This window comes from Fusarium venenatum, assembly GCF_020744135.1.
Source record: "Fusarium venenatum strain MPI-CAGE-CH-0201 chromosome Unknown EDB82scaffold_1, whole genome shotgun sequence".
NCBI lineage: Eukaryota > Fungi > Ascomycota > Sordariomycetes > Hypocreales > Nectriaceae > Fusarium > Fusarium venenatum.
Genome location: NW_027072129.1, coordinates 9,398,273 through 9,416,524, shown reverse-complemented (window position 1 = coordinate 9,416,524; position 18,252 = coordinate 9,398,273). Strand labels below are relative to the sequence as shown.

Below are 18,252 nucleotides of genomic sequence, written 5' to 3'. Positions count from 1 at the left end.
GTCCCGCGAAACCTTCCTTTTCAGGACAAAGAATTGCCATGTAAAGTGTCCCGGCAGTTGGGTAAATTAGATGGAGAAGTGTGAAACCGGAAACAAAATCAAGAGCATCAACAACACGACGCTAGGGCGGGGGGTTTCCCAACAGGGTCTCCCTTGAATTCCAGAGGGCCGATAGCGAGAAACGTTGATTAAAAGATGGCTTCCCTAGTGAGAGGCAAAAACATTTCGGGGTTCAAGGGTCAATAGTAATGGGCAAAGCCACATCTGAGGCCACAAGGCCCAATGTCATGAAACCGTCGAGGAAGGCGAGGCGTCTTTTCATTGCCCGAGAAAGTGTGAAAAGCGGTTCACGAACCGGAAATTGGAGCAATTTAGCCGGGACAGCATCCAAATCGATGCCTAATCCAGTGGATAGATACTGGATGGCAAGGCTATATCATCTCTACTACCGGCGACGTTAGATCCGAGGATGGATCTGCAGGAACCTCGACCAAACCCCAGATCTGGCGGCAGCGACGGAGGTGGCGTTGGGACCAGCCGAAGGTGTGAATTATCAGACGACATGTAGTGTCGTAGCGAGAACGACAGGCGAGGAAATGACGCCCAGGGGCCTGATACGACCAACACCATCGCGCGGCACTTGGCTTGTGATTTTGCAGGAGCCATTTCGGGATATCGTGGGTTGTTGGCCCAACAAGCCGAGTGCGGCTATGGCGCGCAAGTTGTGCACATGCTTGCTCTTGACTACGTGAACAAAAGATCGGTGAGTGACATTGCCAGAAAGGAAACGTTATCGGCACGACAAAGCGCGTCAGTGGTCAAGCAAAACGTTGATTTTGATGATGTGAGGTAGAAAATTAGAATAGCGTGGGGGCGTGTGTGCAAGGGAGACACGGCAAGGTAGGCAAGACCCGGCGTGAATGAGTTGGCAGGACGTTCGCTTGCAGTCCAACCATTGTCCAATGATAGCCAACAGAAGAGTAAACGCGCGCGTGCCGGCTATACTGTATTGAGAAAAGTGCTCGTGGCCGGAGTTGCCGCCTATTGGTTCAGATTATCGATTGGGGTAGGAGCAAGGTCTGATCCCTCTGACCACCAATGATATCTCTGAGCAAGGCAAGAGCTACCCACAGCTGGAGCAAAATGTCCCCTGCTCGGTCTATCCTACTTCAGGAAGACGAGTCATCTTACAGGGATCAAGACCGTCCTAGCGCGTCCCGAGAATCTGGTAAGCTAAGCTTTCTAGCGTCTTTAGCGTGCGGCACAGAGCGCTGAGTGGCCAGTTGCGGGGCCGCACCGCTATGCCATGGTGGGTCAATCCCTAACTCCGATACCCCTGTCAACTTTGAAGCGCAGCCAGGCGCATGCCATGTTATGTTATGGGTTGCAGATTGCGCAGTGCAAGTGGAGGTGCAAACTTGGTATTAGCTTACTACAGTACCTATCGCAATTACTCATGTCTTTGTGATATTTTGCTACACCGTCAATAGGAGTATCCAAGACATATGACCGTACCCAGCCAGCCTCTGAATGAATTGAGTTGAGTCGAGACGGGTCGAGCCCATGATACGATGTGGTTAGGCCCCTGGTTTGGGGATATGTGGTTGCTTTTTTACCCTTCTCTTTTTTAACTTTTTCACTAGGGAGGTCATTTTCACTTATCAGGTAGGCTACCTGAATCAACATGCATTGCATTGCCGTGAATTACTGTACCAAAAAATAATAACGTCCTGTCTAGAGGTGACGGACTGTTGCTGAACGTCATTTTGCCGGTTGCCTCTTCGGGCTCGGGTCGCATCCCCGGACCAGGGGAAGCCATGACAGCACCCTACCCATTAAAACATTTCTGAACCGAGAGCAGCGGCAGACAGTTGTTAATTTAGCACCCCCAAAGGAGGGAAACCCCCCAAAGAGACGACTTTTACATCGTCAAGGCCAACACGGCTCATTTTCTGCAACCAAGTTCCTGTTCAAGGGCTTCGCGCTACACGCGGTCCTATCACGTTTCTCAACAGCGCGTGTATCGGATAAGATCAGATGTATGTTGGTGATGGCAGTTTTCTTTCTGTTATCGACAGCAGGGCGTATATGTCGCTAACCGCAGCTGATGGATGTGTAGATTGATTCATTGATTGACGGAATCTTCAGCATGCCCTGTCATGCTCTGCCCCCCAAATATTGTGCTCCGCTCAATTCTCTTCCGCACATGACGAGGCAATCTGCCGATAGATGCCAAGACGAGTAGTGGGGTCAATGGGCTTTTACCTAGGCTGTTGCAGGCATGATCAGTCACTCTCTTCTCTGTCGTTGTCTTGTCTTGTCTTGTCTTCTTTTTTGGCCCTTTTCCTCCTCCATCTCCATTTCCGTCTCCGTGTCAGTTCCGCTTTCGCTATTGTTGTTACTTTGCCGGATCTGCACGCGAGAAAAAGGGAGCGGAGATTAGGGAGGAAACATAAATCTTCTTCTTGTAATCGCTCTAGACTCTTTTCTCCATTGGTAGCTTCGTACAAAATGTGTCAAGGTGTCTTAGCTGTGTTACAGTACATACATACAGTACAGTGCTGGCCTGGCCTGGTATGACCTTGTCTTACCTTAACCCAGCCTCAAACTACTGCTACGCTGCTCCCTTCAGATCCCTGCTCCCACTTAAGATCATGGCGTCTTTCTAATTCTCTTCTCTGCCCTCTTCTACCGTCCTCCCATCCACTCATAAACCCAGTACGGCAACAAAACGTCACTGGCGCACCCTTTCTTTTCAAGCTGCCGATCTTTAAGATCGATGTACGCCAAACGGCCCGCAGAGGATTATCGAGGTCCCGCGTTCCTGCTAACATCCCTTGCAATATGATGAGATAGCACTGCCGTTCTGTTCTGTCCGTCATAACCTCAGATGCCCTGCGTTGGTGGATGATGAGAAGAGACTCATTGTCCATAATTTGTGTGCAATCAATTACTGTATTCTACAGTGTAGTAATTCCCACATTTCTGCTTGTCTCTGTGCCCTCATCCAGGACGACAAAGGGTCCTTGATCATACTCTTTTCCCCACCTTGTTGCGTTTCTCATCCTAGTCATCACTTTCCCTTTCTGTAAACATCTCTAGTCAAGTTCCAGGTCCAGGTTCAGTCTTAGATCCACGTTCTTGTCTTCGGACAGTCCTGATTTGTTTCCCCCCGTTAGCTAGCTCAGCCTGAAAGTGTGTATGTCCTGTGATGGACAGTGCTCCTAGCTTCAGCTTGCCTCTTAGCCCCCAACTTAGTTTCTTCGTTTTGCTATGTTTATCCTATTGTCTGCCCCTCTCACAGCCGTGGCTTGCGGTATAGACGTTTTTGCCATGTTATTTTATAGTCGGCCTGCCCTTGCGTATTGAACTTATATCTTCTTCAATTGCTTGTCATCCGAAACATATTTGTTGGCCAATAAATCACTCCGGACAACAGCTCCGGAATAGAGGTGGATGGGGTCGCAATTTCCTCAAGAACATGCTCTTCATTTCCTTATTGCCGCCGTCGGTCACCAGACTGATAAGCAGGTGTTTCCATTACATATCCTATCCAGACTGTCGGATCGCAAGGACTGCTCGAGACCATGTCTGGGTCGGATTTGGCCAGCGAAAGGGCCGCCCACTGCACCTGCTCAGGCAGAATACAGTGCCTATTCTGCCTCACTCCAAGTTAGATACGACATTGTCACGATCCGTGGTGGATTCCAAGTAACCACCGAAGAAGTTCGGTGTTGTTTTCCTTGTCGAGAGATGTGACTCCATCCCGATTTTATTCTTCTTCTTTCACACCTAGACAAGGATAGAAGAATGAATGGATGAATGAATAAATGAATGAATGAGTTGCTGGCCGATAATTGGGATAGGATGAGATGGATGGATGGATGGATGGATGGAGGAACCCCTACCCCCCATGTCCACATTCACGCCCATGCCCATGCCCACGTCAACGCCACATCCACTTACAATTCTACTCTACTCCCTTTCAAACACCCCTTCAAGCTTCAAGCCGCGATAATCCAGTTCCCCTCCGTCCCAGCGTCATATCCACTGGCATGCACGTACACTGCCATTAGCCTTTCCCTATTTCCAGCCCATTCACAGCTTTAGACCCCTCGGCGGCTATCCATATGCACGACAGTTTAGGTATCGTACCCTGGCATGGAAAGAGGATACAGTAGTAGGTAGCAAGCCATCATAGACCCAAAGCGAACCCTCCACTTTGTAGGCAACACCAGGCCCTGGTACCTCTCTGCTCAGTGCATCCTCGACACACCCCAGCCCTTCCCCATTCGCCCCCTGGCACTTGGTCCATGAGGTTCCTAGACTTGTAAAAGAACGGCTCTCAAGAATGTCCTAGTACTTTACTTCTGTTACTGCAGTAGCAGCTGTCCTGATCTTGAGAACTACCTACACTCCAACGATCTGCACTCCACTTGTCTTCATCTCCAAACACCATTTATACAAAAAGGCCGGGCCGTCTGTGACCCCACAAGGCTCCGTCTCCCTCAACTCCTACATTCTGCCCTTGCCCTTAACCTTGACCTTGACCTTGACCTTGACCTTGGCCTCGATCTTTGGACACCCAGGTCTTCAAAAAGCGGCCGCGGCCAGAAAAGGCTGAATTGTCTTTTACTTCCATCATTCCTATCTGCCTCGCCAGGTCTTGATGCCGTCTCAGAGTATCTTGGTTGCCAGTCATAAATGCAACGGTCTCGGACTGAATCTTGAACTTGGAGCCACAACATCAACATCCATCTCTAGCCTGCAAGCACTTCCAATCATACAGCCCCGCCCATAAACCAACAAACTTGGACTGAACTGTCCGATCCCTCAAACTCATACCCACATGATCATGGTTGAGCAGCAGTATATTGCCCCAGGTCTTCCCCAGTCGGCTGGTCTTTCGGGAGCTCCCATCTTGCACGACCCAATTCCTACAACTACAGCTTCTGCTTACCACGAACTGACATCCTACTCAACTGTAAGTTACTATTTCCTCTGAACCCAGCGAAACATTGTTCTCGTTGCGCTCTGCCATTGCCGTTCCCCAACAACAACGGCAAAACTCACACTTTTGCAGATTTCGTCGCCTTTCAACGGCATCCCTTGTGATCCAAACCTCTTAACTCCAGTCTCAGTCTTGGATTCTCCTCCTTTGCACGGATTGTCCAAGATTGGGCCTCACTATCCTCCTCCCCCAAGCACACCCAACCAGCAACCATCCCCCCCAGGGAGTTCAGAAATGTACCACCAGCAGTGGGCAGGACACTTCGACGTAAACGGCCAGTCACCAGCAGCGAGTTCGCCAATGACTTCACAGGCGCCAGGCGGAGGAGAATTTCTCCATACCAGCTATGTCCATGATGGACGTCGAACACCAGGACCACCTGAGCCCTACATGGGAGCTTTTGGCGTGTCGAACGGACCAGAGCCACAGACAATGGAGCATCCATACTATGTCAATATGGGCCCTCCAGTCGACCACCAAGTTCAAATGGGTATTCACCATCGCGAAATACCTGCCACGCCTCTTCTGAGCGAGTCACACCCAATCCAGTATCGCCGTCGGCAGAGCCCCGAAGATTCTACTCTGCACACTCAGTCTGCAGGCGTCCCACGCTCTCTAACAGCATCCCCGCGTCGAAAACCTGCTTTCCAAGCCAGTGGCCGGGTTAAAAAGCGTCATTCGAAACGGCCAGGTACATCTCGAACCGCTGCCCAGGAAGACCCTGTGAGTGAGCACAAAAATTGCTTCGGCCAAGAGGTTCCGCCAACCCTCAAAAGCACATGCCCCGATGAGGAGCGTTGCATCTTCGAATCTCGCTGGCAACACCGCAACCAGAAGGGCCAGGATATGTGGGAAAGTATTCAGGGTGACTTTCATGATCGCTTCCAGAAGCGTCCTGGCAAGGAGATGCTGCAGATGAAGTTCAAACGAGGTCGAGCTAAGTACTATGATTGGATACCAAAAGATGTAAGTCACCCTAGCTCAAAATATGTCAAGCTCTAGACTGACTATTCCTAGGTGGAGTTGCTTCGAGAAGCTTGGTTGCGTGTCGAGAAGAACCGTTATCAGCAGACTCTTGAGATATTCCACGAATTAGGTGGTTCTCGGAATATGCGTTTAAATGCCAGCGACATTGAGATCAAAGTCGTCAATGATCTGAAGCTCGAAGAAGGTCTCTATATGGAGTCTTATGGCAGCGCCAACATTCGCCGGCGACGCAAGCCGGAATCGGTAAGAAAGCGCGGTAGCCATGGTGTTGACAACGATATGTCGGTCAACGACGAGATGATGAGCATTGGCTCGCATACAACACATGAAGACGAAGTCATCAACCAGGTCCATGGCATTCCGAATATGAAGATGGAGGAGCAAGGCCCTGGAGACCATCCCAACATGATTGAGACGCAAATGTGGGATCAGCAGATGAAGATGGACCCTGGAACAATGCCGCAAAGAAACGACCGTATGCAACACATGATGAGGTTGAGTCCAATATCACAGCCCATGTATGAGGGCCGCAGAGAAGCATAAGGCAGAAAGCTTCTGAAACTTCGGCCATTTCATGCTCTCTGGGTAGGCAACATTATAGACTACTTCATCTTCCCAACGAAGAGCCCACTTTCTTTGTATCTTTTTCATAATTCTTTTATATCTAGCCTTCTCCTCGTCATTATGGACCTCACATATCATATAAGAGTCCTTTCATATATACCCCCTTAAGGAACAGTTTTTAGATAGAGCTCAGAGGAATGTTGATTTGTTTTTGGCTCCCGACTATGAAGAATGTGGTGCTTCGCGATGTTCCTTTGAAGGTTCCTGAGAAAGGTTTTGCCAAATCGAGACTTTTCCTTGACCGACTTGCACAGCTCGACAATGAGATTATCATATCAATTAAATGTTCCTCTGTTCGTTTTGGAATTCCGACTTCATTGCTGCGAGACAGCAGCAGTATCCTGCATGAACAAGATCGAATGACTAACAAATGACTTCATACACAGTCTAGGCCTATGAATGGCAATGACTAGATAGCTTATCTTTCGTGCGATTGTCAATAAGAACGAGGAGAGGGGGGGGACACGAAAGACCTGGAAAGATTTAGAAAGGGGGCGGACAATACATAGCTCGTATTGACAAACTTGTCCTTGTTTGCGGTCCCGACAGTTTGGAAAATTGCGCTTCAAGTAAATTTGATTTTCGCTGCAACTTGCATCCAGCTGGGTCAGGTCGACAAGGATGAGGACTCAAGTCGCCAGCAGAGACCAGGAGGGTGTCGAGACAAGCTTGACGGGGTTGCCTTGAGCCTAAACTAGTGGAGTACAACGGCCCATCCATGGAGTCGTGGACGCCCTAGCCGTCAGGGATTCAGGCTTCTAGCCCCCGATGCAGATCACGCCGTTTGACAGTTCGGCAATGCGAGGCTTGTGAGAGATGTGAGGCCTTTTTTGCCCAGTTACAGGCTAGGAATTTCCGCGAGCTTAGCGCTGCTGACTACACTCAGCCAGGTCGCATCAGAGGCATCATAGTATGTAGGTATGTACATAAATATCGACTCCGTCATCTTTTGAATGATAGTTGACGGGCTGAGAAGCCGTTTGCAAGATCAGCGACAGTTCCTGGACACGCTCATAAGACAGTGCGCGCAGCCCCTGTCCTTTCTGTGGAGAAGAACCACGCCTGAACTAAAACATCACACAATAGCCTGCTAATGAAATGTGCCACTGCACACCATTGATGGCGCAAAGAACGCATCGCTAGCAACGACATTAGCTATTTGGTGGGCGGTTAGGTAAGTGTGCAGTCGATTGTTGAAAACTCTCCTCTTGGAATCGGTGCGGGACAGGGAGCATGTACCTGCAAGTGAGAATCAGGACCGTAAGAATGAGTCGAACCTAGTGCGTACTGATGCTTGCAAAGCGATCGCTGAAGACAATATTGACAACCCACAAGCCTGAAAAGGCGACTGTATGAAGAACTGAGCAAAAGACGAGTGACATGGAAGCAGCCTAGGGGATGGCAAAAAACTCAAGACCTAAGCTTAAGATACAGATAACAACTAGCCTAAGGGAGGGTCTGAAAGGATATTAAGTGGCTAAATTATGTTGTAGGCAAGTAGTATCAAGGTTTCTGCAAACCCGAGTGCAGCCGTTGTCCTTCTGGGACCCAAATATAATAGTGTCGGGGGCATTGGGTGAAGTAGCTTACTCGGAGATTTGCTCTGCAACAATCAGCGACAAAGTACCAGAAGTCAGTATCCTGGCATTTCGAGTCGAAAGTTCCTTGGAGCCGTCTTCATGGTATCTGTGAATCGATGATATCAATGGGAAGCAGAAACGGAGAGCGTTGTTGGACCGGGACAAGCTTCGATCGATGCGCCCATGACACAAAGATTACATGTCGTGACTTAAGCGACTACTTCTAGGAGAATCGACTTCATCCCTTAAAGAACCTATCAAACGGCGATCGGCCGTCATGGCCGGTTTTCTTTCTGAGATTGAGCTAGGACGAGGAGAAAGGCTGTCGGATGAACGCAGGCGGGTATCGTGCGAGGAACACTACGTTCACAAGCTTATGTCGTATCCCGCTGTGTAAAGCCAGGTCGTTTGCTCGCCTATGCAATTCGCCAAAGCAATATCGGCGTCTGGTTGCTAAATCTGGTTTACGTATAGGCCGAGTGGGAGAGAATAAAATCTAGATGGTACGCCAGGATCCGTCGAGTTGGCGTCGTTACAGTAATGAATTCATTCGAGCGGAAGATCATCAACGGTTCCCGAGTGGAGACTGATCTGATTATTTCAATCTCAAGGACGCGGCACAGACAGAAGCGTCGTCGTTGCCGAGCCGAGGACGTACGTATGTACAACAATTCAATAGGCTTCCCGCCTATGGATTGGACCGGGACCATACTGCAATATGGTTAGCTCGAGATTATTAAAAGTGACGTTTTATTCAGGGCCCGCTTCCGCCTTACCTAGCGCCAGGGTTGTGACGCACTGGTGCATATAGCTTTCTCATCGTGACCTCGGATCTTGGAATTTCTTCTTTGAGGTTCGCACCCCATGAATGTCATCTAGCGTGGCCTCGGAAGGAGAAAAGGTATTGGAGGAACATACGCGCGATGAGTCGGAATTAGCTGTGGCACTGTTACTATGTAGGTGTACGAGAGTCCGATGGAGCTTTATATGGATACCTACTTTTGTTTGTGCTCAGTTTGGGAATCGACCAATGATGGCCATGATTAATCAGATGATTCGGTGGAACCAAAACTGAGTGGGCAGCTTCACCACTAAGTTATTAAGCACTCAAGGTGCACATACTGAACTCACTGTCAGGGCAAATAGAATTTCCAACAGGTTATAATAATCGATTTGGTTTTCGAAAGTTGCTCCTAACGTTGAATTACAGTTCAGTAAAATAGTACTATTCTGACATGTTCATACTCAGTCCAGACTTTACTAAGGTCAGGGGCCACACGTGTCAGCCACAGGTGGCGGTATGATGACAAGACACAACTATCACTAAGACTTCGCAACGGCTTTGCCATTTCAATCTCCAAACCGCGACGCTGAGCGCCCGTCGCGCGCCATACTTGAGGCGTTTCATACACTTGTTCTTGGCTGTAAAGCCAGTTTGACTGTCTTTACGCTCCCCGATGAGCCTAGCAGTCATCGAGCGCCATTTCCCCTTGGCCAGCACTTATGAGTCCTGTCTTGCATGAGCGAAGAGGCAGAATGTTCTTGATAATAATGCAATTGCTGACATGGGCTGTTCTATCATGGACAGCGCAAGCAATGCGGCAAGACCACCTTGGGCGGTTGCGTCAAGAAACTGTGGACATGTTCTATCATGGCTTCAACAACTACATGAAGCATGCGTTCCCCGAAGATGAGGTATGGCATGCACCTTCGTTGATAGTCGCATAATATTGACTATCTTCTCAACAGCTCCGACCTCTGACATGCCAACCCCTAACACGAGATCGAGAAAATCCCGCCCATATTGGGTTGAACGACGCCTTGGGGAACTATTCCCTTACGCTCATCGATAGCTTATCGACACTCGCGATCCTCGCTAGCGGACCCGAAGATGATTCAGGAACAGGCTCGAAAGCGCTGAGCGACTTCCAGGACGGTGTAGCGGACTTTGTACGATACTACGGCGATGGGCGCCCAGGCGTTTCGGGCCAAGGCATACGGGCGATTGGGTTTGACCTCGATAGCAAGGTTCAGGTCTTCGAAACTGTCATTCGTGGCTTAGGGGGTCTTCTCAGTTCACATCTATTTGCTATAGGAGAGCTGCCTATCGCGGGATATGTCGTGCAGCCTGCTTGGACAACCAAAGCCGACGATCCTCTTGAATTGGCACCCATCGCATGGCCGAATGGTTTCAACTACGATGGTCAGCTTCTGAGACTTGCCCTCGATCTTGGGCAAAGGCTTCTCCCTGCTTTCTATACGGATACAGGTATACCGTACCCACGAGTGAACCTCCGGTATGGTATTCCTTTCTACACCAATTCTCCTCTATTTCGCCAAATGGGCGAGAACAAACCAGAAACTTCCTCGGTAGAAATCACGGAGACATGCAGTGCCGGAGCTGGAAGTCTCACTCTTGAGTTTACTGTCTTGAGTCGACTTTCAGGGGATGATCGGTTCGAACAAGTAGCTAAGCGGGCCTTTTGGGCGGTTTGGGGCAGAAGGAGTGAGATTGGACTTGTTGGCAACGGTTTGGATGCGGAAGGCGGGCAATGGATTGGCCCGCATGCCGGAATCGGCGCCGGTATGGATAGCTTCTTCGAATATGCTTTGAAGAGCCATATCCTGCTGTCAGGACACGACATGCCAAACAAAACATCATCCAATCGACGGGGTAGTACCGGATGGCATGACCCCAATACCATGCATCCTCCTCTTCCCGCCGAATTACAAAGCTCTGAGGCATTCCTGGATGCATGGCATCAAGCCCATGCCTCGGTGAAGCGATATCTGTATACCGACAGAAGTCATTACCCTTACTATTCCAATATTCATCGGACAACCGGCCAACCCTACACCATGTGGATTGACAGTCTAGGGGCTTTTTACCCTGGCCTTCTGGCCATGGCGGGCGAAGTCGAGGAAGCTATAGAAGCTAATCTTGTTTATACTGCTCTCTGGACACGATACTCTGCATTGCCTGAGCGATGGTCTGTTCGTGAGAACAATGTTGACCAGGGGCTTGGCTGGTGGCCAGGTCGCCCTGAGTTCATAGAGTCAACATACTATATATACCGTGCCACACAGGACCCATGGTACTTGCATGTTGGCGAGATGGTTTTGAGAGACATTGAACGACGATGCCGTACACACTGTGGTTGGGCTGGTATACAAGATGTCAGAACAGGAGAACTGTCTGATCGAATGGAGAGCTTCTTTCTCGGCGAAACCACAAAGTATATGTATCTGCTATTTGACCCCGACCATCCTCTCAACAAGGTTGATGCTGCATACGTGTTTTCAACAGAGGGCCATCCACTTATCATTCCTAAGCGGAATCAACCCAAGCCTATATTGCGGCGTTCCGTGGCAAAGCGCCAGGCCTCCAGGAACAATATGGACGATGATAGCTTCACCCACTCATGTCCGGTCCCCACGGTAGCAGGACTTACTGGCTCGGCCACAGCTGCCCGCCCTGATCTTTTCAGCGTCGCATTGTTTGTCGATTTGCATAACACCCCCAACGTCCACGGCCCTCTCAAGGCTGTCGAGGTTGTTGACAAGAAGAGGGGTCTGGTAATAAAATACAAAGCGACAACAAATTACACAATGTTTCCCTGGACATTACCTCCAACAATGTTGCCGCAAGATGGCATATGCACCGCGCCCGCTGAGCGAGTCGTGGCATGGATAGAGTTCCCGCCCGGTGACACAGCCAGCTCACTCGTTTCTCGCTTTGGGACTTCTCTCGTGTGGTACAGTTACAACGGGCCGACCGTCCGCAACCTTGACGGCATGCGACTCCAATTAGAGCGACAACAAGGCAGCGGGTCAACAGGTCGTCTCTGGAGAATCACGCATGCAGCAGGCAGAGAGCTTGGCAAACATGAGAATGTCTTTTTCCATGCAGAACATGTAAGAAATTACAAGGACGAAGCTTTTACTTGCATTCGACGAAAAGATATAGTTGAGATCGACCTACTTCTTGACGCTCCCGAGAAACTGAATGCCAGTGCACCAGCCCCTGCTCAGAGTGTAAATGCATCAGGTGAAATTCTTGCGAGTCACGCGGCTCTCCCGTCGGAATCTCTTTTCAAATCACTACTCCGTGCCGTGAGCTCCGTCTTTGAACCGGCCTACACCGATATTCCTGAGTCCGAAGGGGGCGGTCCCGGCCCCATTACTCTCCGTTGGTCGGCATACACGGCGACCGGACCGGGTGCCTTCCCGATGCCGCCAATCGTTGACACGCCGATGGCCGGTTCGCCAAGCTATAACTCCCGCAAACCTGCCACTAACTTTCCTTGGCGAACTACCTTCCTTGGTGGCCATGCCTGTGATGCTCCGCTGCCCGAGTCGTCATCTCGACAACATCAAATTATAGTTCTCCGTCGCGGTGGCTGTTCATTTAGCGAAAAGTTGGAGCGTATTCCTAACTTCTCGTCATCACCTCACTCTTTGCAACTTGTCATTGTTATTGACGAGGAAGATGATCCAGAAGAAGGTGCCGACGAGATTGTACGTCCTCTTTTGACGGTAGCCCAGTTGACGCCCAGGGGCATGGAGCGGCTCAACGGCGTGCCGCTTGTCCTTATGCGTGGTGCCAAAGGCGATTATGCGCGTTTCGGCGAGGCTAAGGGTGTAGGAATGCGGCGCAAGTACCTGGCAGAGAGTCAGGGGATGCTCATAGAGAACGCCATTGTCTTATAACACAACGTGGAGTACATGATGCATGTCTCGGAGTTTTACTAGTGGCGTCTCAGCACCAATTCTGCATAAGCAGTGTAGATATGTTTTGGATATGGCAGAAAGACATATTAGAAAGAGGTCGCTCATATCGGCATTAAGGAGCGTTCTTTTGTATATACTCAAAATCTATATTGAATAAAACCCAGTGGAGCAAGTTGATTTCTAGTTCTCTATCATGAACATAGCAACGAGGCCATCAATAAACGCAGGGAAGACCGCCATCGCGTCATAATTAGTAGAGATCTTTCTTTATATGGCTATACCAAAGTGTTCTCCTAAACCCCCATTCTATATGCGTGAACCCGAAATGACTTTTGCTGTTGTTGAATCGTGAAAAAGACATCCACAAAACGCCAACCAGTATAAATCCCACTCGACAAATAAGTGAAATGTTGTAAAAACTCGTCCACAACCACCGCCCATCAAGTTCAAAAACAAATATGGCAAAATATGACTTTGCAGGTCTAACAGGATTCCCCCACATGCGTCGTCGCGTGACTCACAGAGAGTTGGCTGAGGTCGATCTATGGCCCAATGTCGTTTAATTGTTGAAAGCGGGAAAAGAGGAGCTCGGCATGAACCGACTAAGCGTCTTCAAGGAGAATCTTGGTAGGAGGAGCGCCAAGCTTATCACGGCCGTTGAGTCCAGGAATTTCAAGGATAAACAAGTATCCCATGACCTCGCCCTTAAGCTGCTGGACGAGTTCAGCTGCAGCCTTTGCAGAACCACCTATTCAAGCACGTTAGTTTTTGTCGAGTATACGCTCCAAGCAAGCAAAGCTACTTACCGGTGGCAATGATGTCGTCCACGATCAGGACCTTCTGACCCTCACGGACAGCATCTTCCTGCATTTGGAAAAGGTCCTTGCCGTACTCCTTGATGTACTCAGCAGTAACGCAAGGTCCAGGAAGCTTGCCCTGCTTGCGAACAGCGGCGAAAGGAACGCCGAGACGAAGCGCAAGTCCAGGACCGAAGAGGAAGCCACGGGCGTCGAGGCCAACGATAACATCAGGCTTGGTAGGGAAAGCCTCGGCGATCTGGAGTTCGAGAGCTTCGACGAGGGTGGCATGGGCGGCTGGGTCGGCGAAAAGAGGCATAATATCGACAAAGTTAATTCCCGGGATAGGGAAGTCGGGGAAGCTGCGCAACGACTTGCGCAGGCTTATCTTTGCACCGGAGAGTTCGGAGGAACCGGCGGCGGAGGAGGAGGGCTGTCGTCCCGAGGCATCTTGAGTGTTGTTTGTCACTGACGATGAGTTGGTAGAGGAGAGGGGATCTTGGGCACTCATTGTGGAGGGAAGAAGAGAAGAAGAAGAAGGAAGAGAGGGAAGGCAGGTTAGAAGAAGGGTGGGAGGGTCGGCAAAAAAGAAGCAAGTAAGGGGAGGAAGGAGAAAAGAGACGAGGGATAAGGTACAATGTCGGGGAAGGAAGGGTGAGCGGAGGGTTACCAGGCTCAAGGAGTGAATTTTTTTAGGTAGGTAGTCGGTGGTCGGTGGTCAAGCCGTGTCGGAAGAAGGTCACAATAGTTTTAGTGAATGAAAATGGCAGGCGGGAAGAGAGTACAAGGAAGGTACGTGCTCCGTCTACTGAGATACCTTGTTAGTTTGGTACCTGATGGCAGAGAATGATGGGCAGGTACAATCAGACAGTCCAGCTTAGGTTTGGTTTGGCTAAGTGGACAAGGAAGTTACCTGTTCTATTCGTACGAGGGAGCAGCCGAAAGACGGATGATGAGGCAGGAGGGGTGCAACCTAGGTCGAGCGATAATGCTCACTGCTTATTTGGGCGTCCGGGAAGAGGCAGGCAGGCACTCAGGGCATGGTGGGGGAATGGCATGGCACGGCAGGGCAAGTACGATTAATGGAGGGGAAACCGACAGGGCTTCGATTGTAGGGGTGCAAGCTGCAAGGTGGGGGAGGGGAAAATTTTTGTCAACTTTTTTTTTCTTACTTGACTTACAAAACTCTCTCATCACTGACAACAGCCATGGATTCATCAATCTTGGCCACTGAGTCGGGGAACAAAGGCCCGTTAGGCCCGCTGGTGATCAATGCCCAGCACGCACCACTAGCCCCAGCAGTGCCTAAAGTAACATTGAGGTACTGTGGAGGTATCATGATTCACGAATGGATATCCACAAACTAACATCCACACACTGCTACCTCCCGTCTTGTGTTTGATTGCAACTATTTGTGAGCAAATATCTCACCAGAAGAGAAACGAAAGACAAAGCATGGCCGGTTTGAGAGAAACGTTAACACAAGTTTCGTCAGAAAAACACAAGAAAGCCGGCGGTCAGCGGGCCCGGTGAGGTGATATCAACGATTCATTGTGTTAGTCTTTGCATGACTCGACCAAGTCCAATCACCCAACTCATGTGTAAAGGACAGGCATCATCAAATAGAGAATGCATTCCATGACTACTAATAGGCATACCTCTAACTGGAAACCTTGTATGCAGGCAACACATTTTGCGTTGCAACCTGCGATACTAGCAATCGTTTAGTCAATCTTACAGCCAGCTGTACCATCATGAAACACTTTGTATGTTGACGCAGCCAGTTGCGTGATAATTCTGATATGTCAAACGCCATCTTTCCACAACAGTCAATGCATGCTTCTCGGGCTGCATGCATGGTTGTTGTATCGGAGTAGTATCAATGCAATATCAGATGCTAATCGTTAACTCTGCCCCCTTGGTGAATTCTCTCATTGGATAAGTAGATTGTGCTCTGCTGTACCAATTACGAATCGGACTCTACCTAGTAGGTAATATGCAGGCTAGAAAACGAAACACGGCAGGATACAACTCACGACTGTGTTCTCCATACATGATGTTCAACTGAGAGCCATAGTCTCTTTACCGCGCGTCCTCTTTCTATAAAAGTGTCGGGAAAACATAAGCCGTAACAGGTCGAGGAATACGGCCAGTCGCCCGGTGCTACTCTGCACACGTCCAGGATGCCCGCTCGTACCATTCAGGTACATTAATATATTTCGAGATCGCGGGACTAGCTCCAGCCAACTCAAACATACTTAACCGCCACACAATGGACCCCGTTGAATGACGGTTGGCCCGTATTGGTCCTTGTAAAAGCAACACGACACTGCGCAATCCAGCGCGCTCCGTTTCCTATTTTAAGAAATCATCATAAACAATAATCGGTAGTTACAAAGGCCAGAGACTCCATTCAGCATTCCATAGAATCCTACGCTTTATCCGAACTCACCCGGCTGTGTCGATCCGTGAGCTTTTATCGATCCTTAAACCTTGAACAACCCAAGCATTAATATCCAATTAATTGCTTTACCCCAGTATCGGGCCTGCTGCTACTCGAGGTATCCTTAGCATGGCGCTAGAAGTTTTTCCTTCTTACCTACATCAGTACATAGTAGATAGACAAGACTTTAGGTCGGGATCGGATAATGCACGGGCAAATGCTAGATAAACCTCGGGAAGTCAACAGTACTTGCAAATGCGAAGAAATAAGCAGGTACTTAGAAAGCTCAGTAGAACTCGTACTAAATCAATCGCACTTCTCTATCTGTGTTCCCGGTGGTGCTTTTCGCGCCCAATAGTGAACTTCTTTATCCGATTCAATGTCGGCAACCCTCTCCACTTCACAGCTGACGTTGATAAGTGACAGATCTACTATTATTAGATATCGCTCGTCACAAATATTTACTCAGATAACAGTATTGCCCATGGTTGGTCAGGGATAGATTATTGAACAGTCAAAGTTAATTCAAAAAGAATCGGTTAGAGAGTCTTTGTTCGAGAGAAAGTGGTTCAGTTAACCTAACGTTACCATTTTAGGCAACTCCCAAGAAGAAGGAAAGAAACGGTTAGGTAGGTTGCCCTTGCTAGGTTCCTTTGCTCTTTCCCCAGTCACTTTGTTCTTTCCCTACTCTTCACTTCCTAAAATGAAACTTTTATTTCCGTTTCAGCACATGTCCCTAGGAAGGGGGCATCCATCGGCTCTAAACAGAGCACCTAGGGTAGGTATCATCCGGTGCATCCAACCCTCTTGTGATTCGGCAAAGCTACATATATCCAGCGATTTTCTCTTACTTCGTCTCCATCACGGCTGACAGCCGAGTCAAGTATTCGTCTCCAAGTCGAGGCTTGTGGCTCATTTGTTGCTTGTTGTAAAATGCTCTGTAACCTCTGTCAGCGTTCCTGTACTTGATGGGCTTTCTTCGCGCAATCGTTGCTATTACACACACACGCGCAGCCCAGCAAGTGGCCACATTTTTACAGTAAGGCATGCAAAACGCTCGGCTCATCAACATTGGACGCCTTGCATCTCGATGAGTCCTCCACAATACAAACCGAACAGCCAACGAAGCCAGCCCAGCCTAAGCTTGCTGGTTTGGCTTGACTCGTTTGACCGTATACCAAGGCCGCATGTTATAGTCATACTGCCAGGGTAACACCGCCGTGGTTTTTATCATGGTTTACAGTATGCCGATATCGTCTTTTGTTCAACTTTCGGTTGCGTTGGCCAGTTGTCACTATCACTTATCGAGTATCTCAAATTCTGACAATGATGCAACCCAACCAGGCTTTGTTAGCTCTCGTCTGTATTCGAAATGCATCTTTACTGATGAGGATGAGGCACATAATGTATGTCTTATACGGCTCAGGTACTTTTGGGTTCACGCATACAATGCTGCACCCGCATGATAACATGTAGCTCGACTAGTTAGGTCATTGTTTCCAGCCAGACCACCTTAGACGACCGCTTCAGCTCGCTGCAAGCCGCTGCCACAACTAGAGGTAAGGCTCTTTCACCAGTGTCAGACCTGCGCAGGTCTCACTAGTGAGCCAGCACATCTGCTGCTGCGATCTCTTCCTTCAGCCCTGATCCCAGCCACCAGGTTGCTTTATTGAATGCTGTGCAGGACGTTGCTGTGGTTTAGTCGTGCGTCCGCAATCGTGCCACTTCTGTATCCTGTCTCCTAACTATTTTGGCATGTTTGTCTTATCGGTGGCGGACATCCCGCCAGCCCGCTCTGCAACTATGGGCACCTTATATATGCTGTGCCCCATGTTTCCCCAGCTCTTGATCCAATGTCTTGCATATTTTCCCCTCCAGAAACTCTTGACCGGCTGCTCATTCACTGCCGCGTCATCCAGTTCTTCTTGTATCGATTGACCGGCTGTTGATAAGCTCCCAATCTTCACCGCCGTTTGCTATACTCATTCCACCAAAGGAGACTGGCTCAGTCTTGCATTAGTCGCAGCTGCGTGTTCATCTTTTTGGCACCTTTGCGGGGAGCCGCTCGACGCGAGTCTT

The 18,252-nt window shown here is 49.3% G+C and overlaps 3 protein-coding genes across 3 annotated transcripts; 2 read left to right on the top strand and 1 right to left on the bottom strand.

Moving 5' to 3' along the window:
• The first annotated feature begins 4,571 nt into the window (after positions 1–4,571).
• Positions 4,572–6,405, top strand: EDB82DRAFT_491629 (uncharacterized protein). The gene is made up of 2 exons (XM_065608390.1): positions 4,572–4,984; positions 5,084–6,405. The coding sequence occupies exons 1-2, from the start codon at positions 4,850–4,852 to the stop codon at positions 6,011–6,013; spliced, it is 1,065 nt and encodes a 354-aa protein (XP_065465894.1). The 5' UTR covers positions 4,572–4,849; the 3' UTR covers positions 6,014–6,405.
• Positions 6,406–9,394: 2,989 nt separating this feature from the next.
• Positions 9,395–13,079, top strand: EDB82DRAFT_491567 (glycosyl hydrolase family 47-domain-containing protein). Its single transcript, XM_025738065.2, has 2 exons — positions 9,395–9,897; positions 9,952–13,079. Exons 1-2 carry the CDS (start codon positions 9,706–9,708, stop codon positions 12,910–12,912), a joined length of 3,153 nt encoding a protein of 1,050 aa, XP_025588130.2. The 5' UTR covers positions 9,395–9,705; the 3' UTR covers positions 12,913–13,079.
• A 144-nt stretch (positions 13,080–13,223) lies between these two features.
• Positions 13,224–14,364, bottom strand: EDB82DRAFT_99366 (phosphoribosyltransferase-like protein). The gene is made up of 2 exons (XM_025738076.2): positions 13,740–14,364; positions 13,224–13,681 (listed from the first exon to the last, which is right to left on the bottom strand). Exons 1-2 carry the CDS (start codon positions 14,239–14,241, stop codon positions 13,536–13,538), a joined length of 648 nt encoding a protein of 215 aa, XP_025588131.1. The 5' UTR covers positions 14,242–14,364; the 3' UTR covers positions 13,224–13,535.
• Positions 14,365–18,252: the final 3,888 nt, after the last annotated feature.